Here is a 17,062-nt window from a genome sequence, read left to right as displayed (position 1 = left end):
CCCCAGAAGTGTGGCGTGTTTATTATGTCGTGAATGCGGATGTGATTGAACACAGTGGGCGCATTTTTCTGCCTGGGTGGAGCCCCACTAGATAGAACCTCCTACCTCAGCCCAACCCTTCAAGCAGCACGTCCTCAACCAGGCCAGGTCCAGCCTGGCCTATGTGCGTGGCTGGCTTGTTTCTGTTAAGGACGGGTAGGACGGAAGCTAGTCATGCCACTGAAATAGCTGTAAATTGAAATGACATGAAATAATGTCTGATAAATGAAGATAGGTCTTGTCGCCTGGACACATCAGTTCCAATACTAATCCAGCACAATAAGAGTGGGATAGCCAGTTACCTCACAATAACTAGCAGCAGCATATAACATTAATGGTAGTGGTCAGTGGCTAAAGAAGTTACACTGATGATTCCTGTAACGTTAACTATTTTGCTGCAATTGGTTCAACTTCTGTTTCTGGACAAAGGTAACGGATAAACCCAGATAACACAAGGCTAGCGGACCTACAGCGGTTACCCAATGAACGAGTTGGCGGACCTCAGGCGGAATACAACACAAGGCTTGCGGACCTACAGCGGGTACCCAAAGGACGAGCTGGCTGCCTTGAAAATGCATGTTTATCATAGTTTTTAGCAGAGGCCCATAGACCTCCATTATAAAGGGGGTGCGCACACAGAGGAAAAAGGAGCTAGCTTACTACTGCACGGATCGGTTAAATGTTGGTGTGTACGGATCAGTTTCATTGAGGACAAGGCGACATTTGAGCTAAACTTGATATGACAGCAGCGTTCCCCTTTAAATTACTGCACATGAATTCAATAACTTACATAGCACCACCAGGTAACCACATTCTTACATAGCTTCTATAACATCCAGTGACAAAAAGTCTCCAACACCAGGGTTTGAACTCCTGCCCTTCCACATGGGAGTCAGGCACTTTATCCACTATACCACCAGGGATCTGGGCCGCGTTTCCCAGATTCGCCGAACTTCTCCGCGCTACGACGCTTCTCAAGGTATACCTTGGCGAAGGGACAGTTTTTCCTACGAGTGTTTCCCAGACTATCCCTTAGTGGGCGCCTGAAGATACATCGTTAGGTCCATCCCAAGATACATCGTTAGAGGAGCTGTCCCTGGGCGCGGTGCTGAAAAAAGAATTAATCGATGCCGCACACATCGATGGCCATTCGTAAAGTCACAGAAATGACGTGCCAATATAATACGTGCTGTCGTAATTATTTTATTTCAGTCTAAATATTACCAAAAAGGAAGCTATGCCTCCGAAAGCTCATCTGCTAATGTATTTAAGAGTCAAAGCGAGACCTCGTGATAATCCCAATTCATACATCAAATTACATTACATCAAATAGCCTAAAATATCCAAGAAAGAGCACGGATCGGATCGGGACATATAAGCCCCGTCGAGGATGTCTTGAAAGGCTAGGAAAAAATACTTTAATGATGATAGGCAATGATGATAGCAAAATTACCACTGATTTAGTTATCATACAAACAAAGGTATAATGGCCATTTAAATTGCCCCTGTGGCAGTAGCATTCCCACGTTAGAATTCGTGCGGATACGATGACTAATTGAATCTATCAGGCACCGGTGTTGGCGCATGTGGCCTATACAAAAAACAAGGGTAACTGCACATATTGAGCAACATGGCAGATATGAAGAGGAAGCGTGTGGTAGCGTTCACCAAAGAATAACTAGTGATCATGCTGGACGAGGTGGAGCAGCCGAAGGCCGTCCTGTTTGGCGGCTACCAGTAGGGCCTATGCACAACTCCAGTAGGCTACTTCCTGAAATTAGACATGCTTCTCTATTTCCTGTCCTACACTTTGGATGAAATGATTATTCAGGTGTGCCTGACTGCAGCACAATGATCAGGCACAACTGAATAATCATTTCAAACAATAGTGTAAGACACATGTGTAACACATCTTCACTGCGAACGCCAAAGTCGCCCTGTCCTTGGCCCCAGGTAGCTACGCCTTCCTGCTGGACGCCCATGAGACCGCCCCCGGGACCAGGTGGGACGCCAGCGAGTGCTCGAGGGACGGGGTTCCCTGAGAAATATCCCTCTCCAGCCCGACCACTTGGGTGGCGTGGAGAAAGGACTTCACAGGTGCCTTCGCTGTGACAGGCTGTTCCCACGATCCCTCGATGAAGGACTCCATGCGTGGCATCGCGGGGACGTAAGCCGCCGTAAGCTGACGTAAGCCGCCGCCCTCTCCAGGATACCGGGAAACTCCCGGCGGAAGGACGGCATAAAGCTTCCGGTCACAGAGCCCCTGTGCCCTCCCCCGGGACTCTCAGAGCGGTCCAACGAACCATCAGAGTCCTCGGGTTCAGACACCTGGGAGGGGGCTCTGGACGACCGAACCGATCGCCGACAGCGCCTCTCCCCTCCTCCTCCTCCTCGTCCTCTCCCTCAGAACCGGACTCCGAACCGGAGGCGGCCATAGAGAGTGAGTCCACGGGGGTCAGAGGAACTTCCTCAGCAAAAAACGCAGCACGATACTGCCTCTCTACCAACGGCAGGAGGTAGCATGGCGCGCACGAGGGAGGCACAAGCAGACCATCCCTCGCATGCTGGGCCCTGAGGCAGACGAAGCACAAATCGTGCCGGTCTGTCTTCGGGTTGAGCTTCCGGCAGCAACACTGAGCCCTTAGAAGGGCTTTTGGTGGGGCTTGAATGTCTCCCAGTCCCGCCGCTTCCAGGTTGCTGACCGCTTTCTTCATACTTGAGGTAGATCTTCACACTCAGTCAATATTTCAGCTCGCTGAAATATTTTGGGAGCAGTTTGATGGGTTTAGCTCTCTTTTATACAGTTTAGAGAGAAAGGCACCTGTACCTGATTGGCTGTCAGATGCGTTCAATTTTTAATATTCATATTCAGTCTGCGTTGCCTAGGCAACGGGGTAAACCACTAGGAGCGAAGCCCCCCTATGGGGCGAAGCTCCGCGAAATAGAACTGCAGGACGATACGTCAAGTGTCGACGTCACCGAGCAGTCAGTGATCTGTCAACAGTCATGGCGGACATCGAAGCGGTAGAAATTTGCCAAACTATATTAAAAGGTTACAGACTTTGTAGCAAAATGTGTCTGTGGAAAAAAAAAAAAATATTACCCAGCTATCTTAGTTACACCAATATTGAACTATTTTGACAGCTTTGGGTTGTGTGTGTGTCGTATTTATCAAGTTTGACAAATCTACGAAGCTTATAGCTAACGTTAGCTAACTAGCCATAGCCGAAGCCGGCTCTATGCTGGTTAGATTGTCTGGTTATATTCGTTATATTTGTTATGTTGACAACGTGCTCCACTAGATCACATGGGCTTGTTAATTCTGTTTTTTATATAGTTTATAACATTAAATTATTCAAGTAAAGTGACAAGAAAGCGATCTATCATTGTTTACACACACCATTATTTACCAAAACCATAGCAACGCTATTTCCCGGTCGTACTGCCGGACTGGGATTTGCCGGATGAGTTCAATTTTTTGAACGCATACGGACGTCCACCGGAGCGGAATTTTGTCCGCACCGCATCCCTCGGAGTCCTGTCGCATGCGGTCTGCGGACTCTCATAGGAAACGAATGACTTCCGGTCTTTTCAGGACCGTACCGCGGTAATTTTTCCGTAATAGTGTAAAGGCGGCTTTAGAGTTGCCAACTCGAACATAGGTTCACACAAATCTTCACAGGGAAGAAACCGAAAATGACGTTTGGCGCGGTGTCTCAGGTATATAACCTGGGAGGGTGGGGCCTCCTGTCATGCACTGCCAGTCTGACCTATCACGACAGACGCTGTATAAAAGCTTCCGTCGTAGGGTCGCGCATGCGCATCCCATAGGTGAAACATTGAAACTAATGTTAAAAAGAGAACCTGCTGGCTTGCATACTGTTCAAACTGAAGGAAAAGTTGGCGCAATTAAAATTAGGCTGATTCAAATCTAAGTCAGGTGCGTGGGCCCAAATGCACTGATCAAGGAAAAATAGAAGAAAAAGCCCGCACACTGACAAAAAAGAGAGGAGGCACTCAGGATACAAATAAAAAGTGATTTAATGTGACAACACACAAAAAAAGGACCGCTTCAGTCGTATCAGACCATCTTCAGCCATGAATACAAACATTTTGTTTTCCTTTTCTAGCCCTATGTATCATAATCCACAAATCATGGGGAATAGGTCTTGTGCCGCATGCCGTCACGTGACTTGCAATACCGAGCTTTGGCCACTAGCCTACGTCAAATGGCTTCATGCGCCGGTGAGCAACTTTCATTGAAATGAATAGGCAGCCATTTTCAATGCCGTCTCATCATACCTCCATGGCTCCGCCCAGCAGAAAAGAGCTCTCACTGTGTTCAATCACATCCGCATTTTCGACATAATAGACGGGCCAAGTTTCGAGAATTAAACAGTCAACTCGAAGGTTTCGTGTAGAACAATTGAAAAGAAAACCGTCAAAAAATGTCTGGCCGCGGAAAAGGAGGCAAAGGACTCGGAAAGGGAGGTGCGAAACGCCATCGCAAGGTTCTTCGTGATAACATCCAGGGCATCACCAAGCCTGCAATCCGTCGTTTGGCTCGCCGTGGCGGCGTGAAGCGTATTTCTGGTCTGATCTACGAAGAAACCCGTGGTGTGCTGAAGGTGTTCCTGGAGAACGTCATCCGTGATGCCGTGACCTACACCGAGCACGCTAAGAGAAAGACCGTCACCGCCATGGATGTCGTCTACGCTCTGAAGCGACAGGGACGCACCCTGTACGGCTTCGGCGGATAAGCATCGTCTCCCCGTTTCTGTAGTCCACCAACCCAACGGCTCTTTTAAGAGCCACTCACGTCTACAATTAAAAGCGATGGGTCCATGTTGAGTGAAGCTCGGGTATTAATAGTCAACGCTCATTCTAATTTTTAAGGTTGTATTTATTAATCGTGAGCTTGCATCTGAGGAGCTCCGAAATACGCATTGCGTTGTACACTCGCATATAACTACATTAACTACAATCCAGCTGGTTAACCGGAATGAATGGCTTGTTCGCCAACACTGTTTAAATTGTTTAATTGTAGGAAAAAATCCCATAATCGGTTTGTTGCCCATCCACATCAAGATTACCTTGCAATATTCTGTATGCAGCCTTCTGTATGCAGCCTATGTACTGAGATCTTCCGTTTCCTTCTAGTCGGGCTACACTGAATTTGACTTGAATACTACGTTTAAAATATACATGAACAAGGACACTAGATGAATAAGTATGCAATTACAAGGATGACAGTGCACAGTACATCAAATCGATTGTTTAAACTTACTGAAAGGTAGGGTTAGATCGATTTATTCAAGAAGCAGATCCAGCCTCGCCGTCTTCCAGAGGCGGGAGTTTTGAAAAAGGGTGCAATAGCAAAAATTAGAGATCAATCTAGCTATAGATGGGACTATATGCTACTTCGATAACTATTGATCCCTGGAAAGATCAGGCAAATATACATTATAAAAAAATAATTCTACCATCGCAGATTGGACAACAAAAGGCACATTCGGTGACCAATTGCAGCATTTGCAGAGTTTGCGATTTATACGAAAAGTAGCCAAATCAACATGGAATTGCATTATTTTACAGAAAATGTGGGTGGCTCTTAAAAGAGCCTTTGGGTAGTTTGGAGCCGTGGAAAGCAGCCGCTTTACTTGGAACTGGTGTACTTGGTCACTGCCTTAGTGCCCTCGGACACGGCGTGCTTGGCCAGCTCACCGGGGAGCAGCAGGCGCACGGCGGTCTGGATCTCCCTGGAGGTGATGGTTCTACGCTTGTTGTAGTGCGCCAGGCGAGAGGACTCTCCGGCAATGCGCTCGAAGATGTCGTTCACAAAGGAATTCATGATCCCCATGGCCTTGGAGGAAATACCAGTGTCGGGGTGGACCTGCTTCAGGACTTTGTACACGTAGATAGCGTAGCTCTCCTTCCTCGACTTTCTGCGCTTCTTGCCGCCTTTGACAGCGGTCTTGGAGACGGCTTTCTTGGAGCCCTTCTTGGGCGCGGACTTCGCAGCAGGTTCAGGCATCTCGATTCTTTGTTGCTTCACAGGAACAAATGTAAGAAGCCGCCGGTATTCACCCACTATATATGGAGGGGTATGCAAATATTTAGGCAAGGCTCCCTCTAATATCTGCGTTGAGCTCGACGCCCTCGTTTCACCTGTGACCCAAATCAATTGCACATGCCGGGACCCCCCCTCCGTCTGCCTTTTTTTTTTGTAGCCTATCCATACAAACTAAGTTAGTCAACCCCCCCTCCCCCCCAAAAAAAAATAGTGGGAGGGACAATCTTGCTTCATGAATCTCAGATGTACAAGTACAGTAATGAAACACAGAGATTTATTATTATTATTATTATTATTAATGATAATAGTAACAATAATAATGAATATTTTGTGTGTGCGTAAGCAAGCGGTAGCTCTAATCCAACGATGCTACAGCAGCATCTGTCACCAAGCTAGCACAACACACATCAAAAGACAGCTTTCTCAAAAGGTGAACAGAATTGGACAGATTGGTTCCCTGCACACGCCCACTGCTCCTGGCAGCCCTTGGAGGAAGGATAGCATAGGATGGGTCAAAGGCAGAACATTCCACCAGGCGACGTGTGCGTGCGTGTGTGTGTGTGCGTGCGTGTGCGTAGTTTAGTAAAGAACAGCACAGAAGGAGTTTTGATCAATTGATCACTCATCAATAAGCACTTTCCGTGTGAAGTGTAAGGTGTAGCCTAAATCTTCAGTAGGAGCCTACCTATAGCCTAAGCTAGGCTTCTTCAAATTGTTAAGCTTTGTGTAATTCTCATGGCACATTCAACTACACGATGAAGAGATGTATATAGTCAGGTCATCAAATTAAGTAAAAAGAAAAAGAGTGTGTTGTGATTGTTGGGCTATGTTTCACCTTTCTGCCCTCTGCAACCAATGTGCTTTTAGGCGATTTCATCTGGTTTGATTTGTAGGCTACTAAGAAAGGAGGTTATTGAATGAGAACAAGCTGTGGTACAATCTAAATGACGAAACCATAGGGAGCTGAGGTCACTGCCTCAACAACAATGCACGGTCTCCAGGCAGCAATCGAAATCAGAAGTCGGTCTAACCCTAACCCTCAACCCATGTACAATGAGTCTATCTCATCGCTCCTCAAAGGGAACTACGACATAGGTGTGCTCAGAGACTCCTCCTAAACCAACCCAGGTGAGACGCAGCCGGTGCGCCTCAGGTCACTTTACTGCATAGCCATACAACCTAAACGACGACATTGCGCCAGACGAGGGACGTAGACTGTAGTAGTAGTAGTAGTAGCCTAGTCTAAAAAGACCAGAGGGAGTCATTATGCAGGGAATCCAAATGAGAGTCACCCTCTGAGAAAGGTAGCATACACACACGGACAGACACCACTTTTATAGGGACCAGGGCTCAGACCCAGTTTCAACACTGTGCTTTACGCACCCCAAAAGAGACCCTGTTTAAAAACCCCGGCACCACATCTGTGTACCCTAAATCATTTTAGTCCCTCGCCAAACAACTTTGCTCACTGGGCAACGGTTTGTGTCCAAAATCGCTTGCACTTTTAGACACTTTAGGAGTCAAATGCCAGTGGAAACCCAGTGCGCACAGCTCCATCCGAGAGATCAACGGCAATGTTTTCACACAGTCGCAACTAAACAGACGAGGCCGCCGCTACCCAAACCGCTTTATTTCGAACGGCAAATAGGTTACTCCTTGTCACATTCGCTTTAGGACTTCTGCTCCACTCCAACTTTGATTTTTAGCCCTTTATTCGCCAGGAGAAAACACAAGAGGAGAACATTTTGGTAACCGGGAGCTGCAGTTGGGGAGCTGAGTCCACACGGTTCTCATGTCGCGTTTAAGGCCAACCCTTTGCACAGGCGAGCAACACAACAGCACAGAGCAGCGTCAAGAGGACTCGTAGTCAGCAAAACCAACGTGTGTTACTAGAGGGCAAATTGAAACTAGACATGGCAGAAGTCGCCCCAGCCCCCGCAGCCGCCGCTCCGGCCAAGGCACCCAAGAAGAAGGCAGCAGCCAAGCCCAAGAAAGTGGGACCCAGCGTCGGCGAGCTGATCGTCACGGCTGTTTCCGCCTCCAAGGAGAGGAGCGGTGTCTCCCTGGCAGCGCTCAAGAAGGCTCTTGCTGCCGGCGGCTACGACGTGGAGAAGAACAACTCCCGCGTCAAGATTGCCGTCAAGAGCCTCGTCACCAAGGGCACTTTGGTACAGACCAAAGGAACTGGCGCCTCCGGTTCTTTCAAGATCAACAAGGCCGCCGACGTGAAGCCAAAAAAGCCAGCTAAGAAGACCCCCGCCCCGAAGGCCAAAAAAGTAGTCGCCAAGAAGCCCGCTGCGGCCAAGAAGCCCAAAAAGGCTGTGGCTAAGAAGCCTGCAGCCGCAAAAAAATCGCCCAAGAAAGCCAAGAAGCCAGTAGCGGCTAAGAAGGCCCCAGCCAAGAGTCCCAAAAAGGCTAAGAAACCCGCGACACCCAAGAAAGCCCCAGCTAAGAGCCCCAAGAAGGCCGTCAAGCCCAAAGCTGCCAAGCCCAGGGCTGCCAAGGCGAAGAAGGCAGCCCCCAAGAAGAAGTAAACGTCCTGTTTTCGTCCTCTACATAACAAAGGCTCTTTTAAGAGCCACCCACCCCTCTCCATAAAAGCATATCCATGTATGGGTACCTTATTCATGCGGGTGCGCGTTTTATGCACGCTGATGTTTCATTGTAATGAACTTCCACAGCACAGGCTTGGGATGTCAACTCTAGGACTAAATTGTTGAGGCTTTGGATCAGATCAACACTAGGCTAGTTTATGAACATCGTCATTCTGGCGCCCAAAATTAGCAGAGTTAGTGTGAGAGCTGGGGACAAGCGCTGACCGTGGGCTCGTTCGTAAGGATCAGGACTTGCTGTGGCCTCTGGCTAAATTTCGACCGACTTGCCTCCAGCCACAGCCATTTTATCATTTGAACAGCCGCTTCACTTACGGTCTCATATTTAATGAAGAGACAGTTATGACCTCATATTTAAAGAAGAGACAGTTATGACTATGTGGTACGTCCACTGGCCATACTTACTACTTCAATCATGACACACACTTCATTCAAATCACAAATTATAAAAGGCTTTTTGAAAAACCTCCATAGACCCCCATGCATTCTCTCTGTTTGCCCTCTGAGGGTAATGTAAGTGGCAGTAGATCAAGGCATAAGCTGTCTTACGCCATGTGCCCATACTAATTTCGCTTGTATTTGTCTATATAGCAACAGGTTGAACTAAAACAGCACTAGTGTCTGACCGTGTAGCTCCTGGTGCTCATGCAATTGGGTCATTTAGCAGGCACTTATCAAAAGCGACTTACAACGTTGAGCTACAGTGTGGTGGCACACCGGTAGGTAAGATTATTTTTATTTTTTTAGTTGCAGATCATGCTGCGCATAAGACCTGGTGAAGGACGGAGTAGGATAGTATTAGTAGTATGCTACAGGTAGTAAGCAGTCTTTTGGGGCTGATGGGATCATTCAGAGCTGCTGCTCTTTTCTGCCTTTCTATTTCGGACAGGACGGAAAGTCAATGGAGGTCTATTTAGTAGGGAGGATCAACAGGCATGACAAATCAAACATTACTTGACGTGAATTGTTCCCTTTATGGTAGCGCACTTAATACACAAAACGCAACACAATGCGATTCAATCCAAAACACAGATCAAACAGCCCAGTGATCAAGAAAACTATATGCCGGTAATAACACTGACAATTGTAGGCAGCATGCAGTTGATGGCACATTAAAACAATCCCGAGACGTTTCTGAATTCTCGTGACAAACCCTTGAGAAATAACATGCGTTTACTTGGAGGATTGGCCACGTTGTAGGTCTTAGTAGGCCAAGTCTTAAAAACTTGGTATGAAAATACATATTGCGCTTTCTTTAAGGAGTGAAGTGGGTGGCTCTTAAAAGAGCCTTTGGGGATGTTGGGAAACTGAAGTTCAGTAACGACTTTACTTGGCTTTGACAGCCTTCTCGGTCTTCTTGGGGAGAAGCACTGCCTGGATGTTGGGCAGCACGCCGCCCTGGGCGATCGTCACGCCTCCGAGAAGTTTGTTGAGCTCCTCGTCGTTGCGGACAGCCAGCTGGAGGTGACGGGGGATGATACGAGTCTTCTTGTTGTCGCGAGCAGCGTTGCCGGCCAACTCCAGAATTTCAGCAGTCAGGTACTCGAGCACAGCGGCCAGGTAGACCGGTGCACCGGCTCCCACACGCTGGGCATAGTTGCCCTTACGAAGAAGTCTGTGAACACGACCCACCGGGAACTGGAGACCGGCGCGAGATGATCGGGTCTTGGCCTTGGCCTTTGCTTTGCCTCCTGTTTTCCCCCTTCCGCTCATTTTCAGTATCAAAGTAGTTCAGAAACTGAGTGGTGTGATACTACGGCGGTCGGATTTTTATAACTTGCGTAAAGTGGCGCTCTTTTGCTTTTGTCGCCTTATCCAATCCCAGTCTCCGTGTTAATGGCCAATGGGGAGAAGGAGACGATAGCCAGCCAATGAAGTCACCCAGAGAGGCCGTCCAATCAGCGCACGGCAGCGGACGTTATATAAATGGCACATTACCTTCTGTAAAACTACAAGACTCTGACGAAAGTTATAACTTCTACTCGCGGAGAAGAAAGCTGAGATCATGGCCAGAACCAAGCAGACCGCCCGAAAATCCACCGGTGGCAAAGCCCCGAGGAAGCAGCTCGCCACCAAGGCGGCTCGTAAGAGCGCACCCGCCACCGGCGGTGTGAAGAAGCCTCATCGTTACAGGCCCGGCACAGTAGCCCTGAGAGAGATCCGTCGTTACCAGAAGTCAACCGAGCTGTTGATTCGTAAGTTGCCCTTCCAGCGCCTGGTGAGGGAAATCGCTCAAGACTTCAAGACCGACTTGCGCTTCCAGAGCTCTGCTGTGATGGCCCTGCAGGAGGCCAGCGAGGCATACCTGGTCGGCCTCTTCGAGGACACCAACCTGTGCGCCATTCACGCCAAGAGGGTGACCATCATGCCCAAGGACATCCAGTTGGCCCGCCGCATTCGCGGAGAACGCGCCTAAAATTGTCTGAGTTGCTTTATCATTTCAACATCCCCCAAAGGATCTTTTAAGAGCCACCTCATTATCTCTAATGATAAAGCCAATGTGTTCCTATTGTTACCTGCACAGTCTAGTGTGTCCTAATAGGAGTAGTTTGGACTGCTAGTTCTACTACACTGTCCATTCACCACCGTCATGACATCCACGTATACAATGCAATTATTTTTGTACATGACTTTACGCCCAGCCATGCATTTTAGCCTGTACCGCCTTTTTTTTACACCCACGAAGAGAACTTGGAATGGAATGAAAGTCAGACTTTAGTCCCTTCCAGCATTTGATTACAGCCTCAGAGAGTATGAACATAGTTTCAAAATGGTTTATTCAAACACTAGTAACATGCTTTGTTTAGCGTATGAGGTGGTTTAAACAAGTGAATAGCCGTTCAATCTATTTTAACGTGATGGGAAAACCACAGCAAAGTGAGATTAAGGTTGTTTTTTTTTCTTTTTCCTCCTGCGTTGTGGCATGTTACAGGTGGACTATTTAAGTGTATCATACCTAAACAATACCACAAAGCGGGAAAAACAAAGTCACAACAAGCAACAAAAAAGCCCTTTAGCTCCCTCTAGTGTCTATAGTTACATTTTGGTACAGATATGGATTTCCATCAACTCTATATCTTTCGACTGTGGTGCCTGTATTTACCTGTCTTTTGGCAACCCCTATGTCTTCTTCTCATTTGGATAGTTGAGAACAGATTGTAGCACAGCTAAGACAGACCTCCATCCTGTCAGTCACAGTGTGAGATAGTCATGTTCCCTCCACGGTTCCCTCAGGTCAAATGGGAGCTGAAGGAGGTGGATGTTGATGGTCCCCAGTCCCCAGCCCAGTAGGTTCAGCTGCAGCACCACAACACCAGTGGCACACACATTTTTAATCCATACATACAGTTCACCTGTGTATTTACATGGAACCCATGTATTGTATTGCATATTATATCAACCTAAACCTATTTCATATCGCTTGAATGTGGCTGTTGTAACAGTGCAATTTCCCCTCTGGAATTAATGAAGTACCTGCCTGCCCTGAAAATGGACTACTGTTAAATCAGTTGTCCAGGGGTCCGAGTCCTGCCCTCCTGTAACAGGAACTTACCAGCCCAGCGACTTCTCGTTCGTGTGGGTTTCTAATAGATAGTTTAGGCAGGTGAGGAGAAGATTTGTCTATAGCTTCTAACAGTCTTTCCCAGAGCCCACCCTGCCTACGCTCCAGCAGCACCCCCTATGACCTGAGAGGGGGGATACAGCACAGGAGCCAAATCAGGTTCACCACTGCTCTTCTCTAAAGGAGATGTCTGTTGACGTGGTTGCTAGAATTAGGTTTTAGCAGCTAGTATACTTCAGCTACAAGGGTGTGTCGTTTACAAACCAGGGCAACCTATAAGAATAACAATGTGTGCATCACCTAAAATTTCACATCACCTAACATTTCACATCAATCAATCAATCAATCAAAGCTTTATTTGTATAGCGCATTTCATACCCAGAGGCAACACAATGCGCTTTACAGAGAACAAGGGAGGTGGGCATACGACCCACTCTCTACATATTCCAGAGGGAAGCAAAAAAACAGTAATCACCCGGGGGCCAGATAAGTGAGCTGTAAAAATTCTTCCCTGACCCCTCTCAACAAGGCGATCGAGCAAGCTCCAGGAGTATGTTTGTCTACTGGCTAAGAACATTTATAAAGCAATACATTACATTAAATTACATTTCAGAGTAAGAGAGGCTAAAAAGCATCATAGGAGAGAGTACATTCTACGGACATGCTACGACATCCACAGCAGACACGGGGGTATCTATCGGACTAAGGGAGGTCTGCTGGTGATAGTGGGGCATCCACTGGACCTGGTTAGAAGATAGGAGGGAGAGAGAGAGGCACTGGGGAGAGGGAAGGCAGAACAGGGTTAGTAGCACATAGAGCCATACAGACCACACAGATATTGAAACAGGCAACCTGGGGCAAGCTCCTGGATTATATTTGTCTAATGGCTTAGAACATTTAAAGAACAATAAATTACATTAAATTACATTTTCAGAGCAAGAAAGGCTAAGAGCATCAGGTCCAGGCCTAAGCCGGATGTGGACTGATGTGTGTCTGTGTGTGTGTGTGTGTGTGTGTGTGTGTGTGTGTGTGTGTGTGTGTGTGTGTGTGTGTGTGTGTGTGTGTGTGTGTGTGTGTGTGTACTAAATACTACGACATCCACAGCTCCACAGCTGACACTGGACCTGGTTAGAGGATAGGAGGGAGAGAGAGAGGCGCTAGGGGAGGCAGAAAACGGTTAGTAGCACACTGAGCCATTGAGGCAACACAGCTGTCAGAACAGAACAAGCCTGTTTCAGGGTAACCAGCTTCTGTACACTACTTGATATACATACAGTGCATAGCAGGAGAAATACCAATGTAAACAGAGGATTCACAGGTAGGTTTGAGGCTGCCTTTCTGTGTCTCAAGGTCCTAGCTAGTGATTGTAGGCTAGGTCAAAAAGGTACGTCTTGAGGTCTCGCTTGAAGACCTCCGTTGACATAAACAAAGTACCATAGATAATGATGAGATACTTTTACTTTTTATAATGCTCAATAAATGATTTATTTTGAATAGAAGCTCCATTTCTAGAGGCAGATTCATGCAATATGTAGGGTATTACCAAATTACATCAATCACAATCACACAACAAATGGCAACATGGTTGGAGAGATTCTATAAAGATGGCCTATCATACCCTATATGGACAAAAGCTGTTATAGCTGCAAACGGGGGACCAACTCCTTATGAATGCCTATGAATTTAGAAAGGGATGTCATAAAAGCTCCTCTAAGTGTAATGTGTAGACATCCCAATACTTTTGTCCATATAGTGTATATAAAAAAAAACTATAAGTGCTTCTTACCTACAGGACCAAACACACCTCATGTGAGAGATATTGTGGCGACATGATCAATCAAGCAATCAATCAATCAATCAATCAAAGCTTTATTTGTATAGCGTATTTCATACACAGAGGCAACACAATGCGCTTTACAGAGAACAAGGGAGGTGGGCATAGGCCCCACCACTACATATTCCAGAGGGAAGAAAAAAAAAAAACAGTATCACCTAGTGAGAGAAAAATGAGCTGTAAAAATTATTCCCTGACCCCTCTCAACAAGATGATCAAGCAAGCTCCTGGAGTATGTTTGTCCAACTGTTAAGAACATTTATAGAGCAATAAATTACATTAAATTACATTTTCAGAGCAAAAGGGGTTAAAAAGAGCATAGGAGAGACATGGTAAACACTGGTGTATGTCTGTGTAAGCGTGAGTGTGCCTGGGTCCAGGTAGAGGCAGGGGTCGGGGGTAGGGTGGGGGTGGGAAAAGGATACGGACCCGGGTTAGGGTGAGGGGAAGGGGGACTGGGCCCCAAGTCCAGGCCTAAAGCCGTAAGTGGACTGGTGTATGTCTGTGTGTACGTGTGTGTGTGTGTGTGTGTGTGTTACCTAAATGCTACTCACTTTACCGAGACCAATGGGAGGGTGGGCATAGTTCCCACCCCTACATATTCCAGAGGGAAGCAACAAAAAAAAAAAAACAGTTTCACCCGGGGGCCAGAAAAGTGAGCCGTAACAATTATTCCCTGACCTCTCTCAACGAGACAATCGAGCAAACTCCTGGAAAATGTTTGTCTATTAAACTTATACAGAGCAGTAAACATGGGCTAGATACTTCATAAGAGAGACATGACTAACAGGAGAGTGCACAAATAGTTACAGAGAAGTTGCCTACATGGTAGGCCATTATGTGTTAGCTATCACTGTAGTCTATAATATGATATTTGAGTGAATCATATAACAAAGCACAATAAGCACTTAGCATAACAGGCTCATAGAGAATGCTGCAAGGCAGAGGTGGGGAAACAGAAAGCGGAGAGCCAAGGGTAAAACCTGGGTAGGGTTGGGTGGGTAGGGACAGCTGACGACACAGTGTGGGAAGGAGGAGCCAGTGGTCCGGTTCCAGTTCCTGCTTGGTTGTTGCCTACTCACCTTCCCGTATCCTGCATCACCTGCACCTCATCCCTCATTACCCTTAGCATTAAAGGAGTAGTAAAGGGAAAAATCATGTTTAGCCCTGTTTCAAGGTTACTTATGATCATATACAATGGTTCAGATGAAAAAGTTGAGAAAAGTAGCACGTTTGAGAAAGTGATGATTGGTCTACCACCGTTTTGGTCAGACAATGGATGTGGATGGGCACCGTGAAAAATCATTCAAAAAACATGTTAAACTCTCAATTTCAAAGACAGCCAAATGGTCGGGCTGGAGAGGGATATTTCTCAGGGAACCCCGCCCCTCGAGCACTCGCTGGCATCCCACCTGGTCCCGGGGGCCTCATGGGCGTCCAGCAGGACAGCGCAGCTACCTGGGGCCAAGGCGACACAATGAGTTTAACATGTTTTTGAATGATTTTTAAAGTTGCCCACCCACATCCATTGTATGACCTAAACGGTGGTAGAGCAATTATCAGACTTTCTCAAAAGTGCTAGTTTTGTCAATGTTTTGATCTGAACCATTGTATATGATCATAAGTAACCTTAAAACAGGGCTAAACATGCATTTTCCCTTTACTATTCCTTTAAAAAAAATAATCTGGCTCAAAGTGGGCTAAGCTAAACCGGCTATATCTGGTATATGTTTAGCCTAGACTTCTATTACACGTATTTTGCTTGCTGGGCAGCGTGAGTCACATATGCTTTAGCAGGAAAAGAATGCGGCTCGAGCCGGTCTTTCAGCTGCAGCGAGACCTGCCGTGGTCAATTCTGACTCTTTCACAGAAGACCCAGCGGCTCTAGCCAAGAACATTACAGTAGCTGAAACAGGAGGAGATGCGGACTGTACATGACAACCAGGATAACGTTGCATTGTGTTTGCTTTATGGGCAGTGGGTGATGTGCCTACACCCCCCCCCCCCCGGGGCGGCTGTAGCTCAGGAGGTAGAGCGGGTCGTACAATGATCATCGGACATGTCGAAGTGTCCTTGGGCAAAGTGAACACTGAACAGCAAATTGCTCCCAATGAGCAGACTAGCACCTTGCATAGCAGCTGCCGCCATTGGTGTGTGAATGTGTGTGTGAGTGGGTGAATGAGAGGCCATTGTAAAGCGCTTTGGATATAAGTGCAGTCCATTTACCATTACCATTTACTTCATTCCTCAACAGGGAAACTTGCTCACCACCGCTCTTAACACAGCGTGGTGTGGGCACACCACCACCATCAATAGGTGCGTCTCTTCTTAACCCAAGCCGGAAGCGGAGCGGTGGGCGCGCTTGAAGACGCCGGTCTGGTCCCGGCACCCTGGGCGGGGTAGGCAGGGGGAGGTCGCGGGGGAGGAGCCGCGCGCGCAGTCCAGGAGCCCGGGCGAGCCGGTCCATGGGCCGTAGCGGGGCGGGACCCCGTGGCAGGTTGTTTAACCTTGACGTGCCGGCACACTGCGCTCCCCCGGAGCAGCGAGGTGGCGAGCGAGGAGGAGCCGGTCCTGCTCCTGGCTGCGACACTGCTCCAGGATGTTAGACATAGCCGCCCCAAACAACCCCTCCCTACTGACCGGTGAGTTGAGGAGGATACCTTTGTTTTCCTCGCGCAGACGAGTCAGGGAGAGCCATAGGTGGCGCTGCTGCACCACCGACATGGCCATCACTCCACCCAGACAGGAGGCGGAGATTCTCACAAGCTGAGCAACGGCTCCGGCGGCTTCGGCCATCTCCGCTCTCCTGTCTTCATCCATAGAGGGGGGGGTTAGCTCCATAGCCAGCTGGCCGATGTAAATGGACAGCATAGCAATAGAGGAGGAGGCAGCCACGGCCTGCACGGCCAGCGAAAAACGCAGGGTTGTCTTGTCCTTGACGT

General features: G+C 47.7%; 5 protein-coding genes across 6 annotated transcripts in view; 3 read left to right on the top strand and 2 right to left on the bottom strand.

The window, feature by feature from the left end:
• Positions 1 to 4,487: 4,487 nt before the first annotated feature.
• LOC311321714 (histone H4) lies at positions 4,488 to 4,799 on the top strand (the record flags this gene model as incomplete). The annotated part of the gene is made up of 1 exon (XM_084453718.1): positions 4,488 to 4,799. One exon carries the CDS (start codon positions 4,488 to 4,490, stop codon positions 4,797 to 4,799), a length of 312 nt encoding a protein of 103 aa, XP_084309844.1.
• An 896-nt stretch (positions 4,800 to 5,695) lies between these two features.
• Positions 5,696 to 6,073, bottom strand: LOC311321711 (histone H2B-like; the record flags this gene model as incomplete). Its single annotated transcript, XM_084453715.1, has 1 exon — positions 5,696 to 6,073. The coding sequence occupies one exon, from the start codon at positions 6,071 to 6,073 to the stop codon at positions 5,696 to 5,698; it is 378 nt and encodes a 125-aa protein (XP_084309841.1).
• A 1,952-nt stretch (positions 6,074 to 8,025) lies between these two features.
• Positions 8,026 to 17,062, top strand: part of LOC311321657 (histone H1-like) — a gene marked incomplete at both ends in the record, with an annotated part of 57,988 nt that continues 48,951 nt past the window's right edge. The window contains one exon of one of the 2 annotated variants that reach the window (XM_084453661.1): positions 8,026 to 8,616. In XM_084453661.1, coding sequence (XP_084309787.1) covers positions 8,026 to 8,616 — 591 coding nt within the window. Of the gene's footprint in view, positions 8,647 to 17,062 lie in introns of those variants that run through there. The other variant, XM_084453662.1, reaches the window with a different exon arrangement.
• On the bottom strand, positions 10,051 to 10,437 carry LOC311321688 (histone H2A-like; the record flags this gene model as incomplete). The annotated part of the gene is made up of 1 exon (XM_084453693.1): positions 10,051 to 10,437. The coding sequence occupies one exon, from the start codon at positions 10,435 to 10,437 to the stop codon at positions 10,051 to 10,053; it is 387 nt and encodes a 128-aa protein (XP_084309819.1).
• On the top strand, positions 10,730 to 11,140 carry LOC311321671 (histone H3.2; the record flags this gene model as incomplete). Its single annotated transcript, XM_084453676.1, has 1 exon — positions 10,730 to 11,140. One exon carries the CDS (start codon positions 10,730 to 10,732, stop codon positions 11,138 to 11,140), a length of 411 nt encoding a protein of 136 aa, XP_084309802.1.

Source organism: Borostomias antarcticus, assembly GCF_949987555.1.
Source record: "Borostomias antarcticus genome assembly, chromosome: 19".
In the NCBI taxonomy this organism is placed as follows: Eukaryota; Metazoa; Chordata; class Actinopteri; order Stomiiformes; family Stomiidae; genus Borostomias; species Borostomias antarcticus.
The sequence above is the reverse complement of the archived record's forward strand: the minus strand, read 5'-3'. Positions and strand labels throughout refer to the sequence as shown.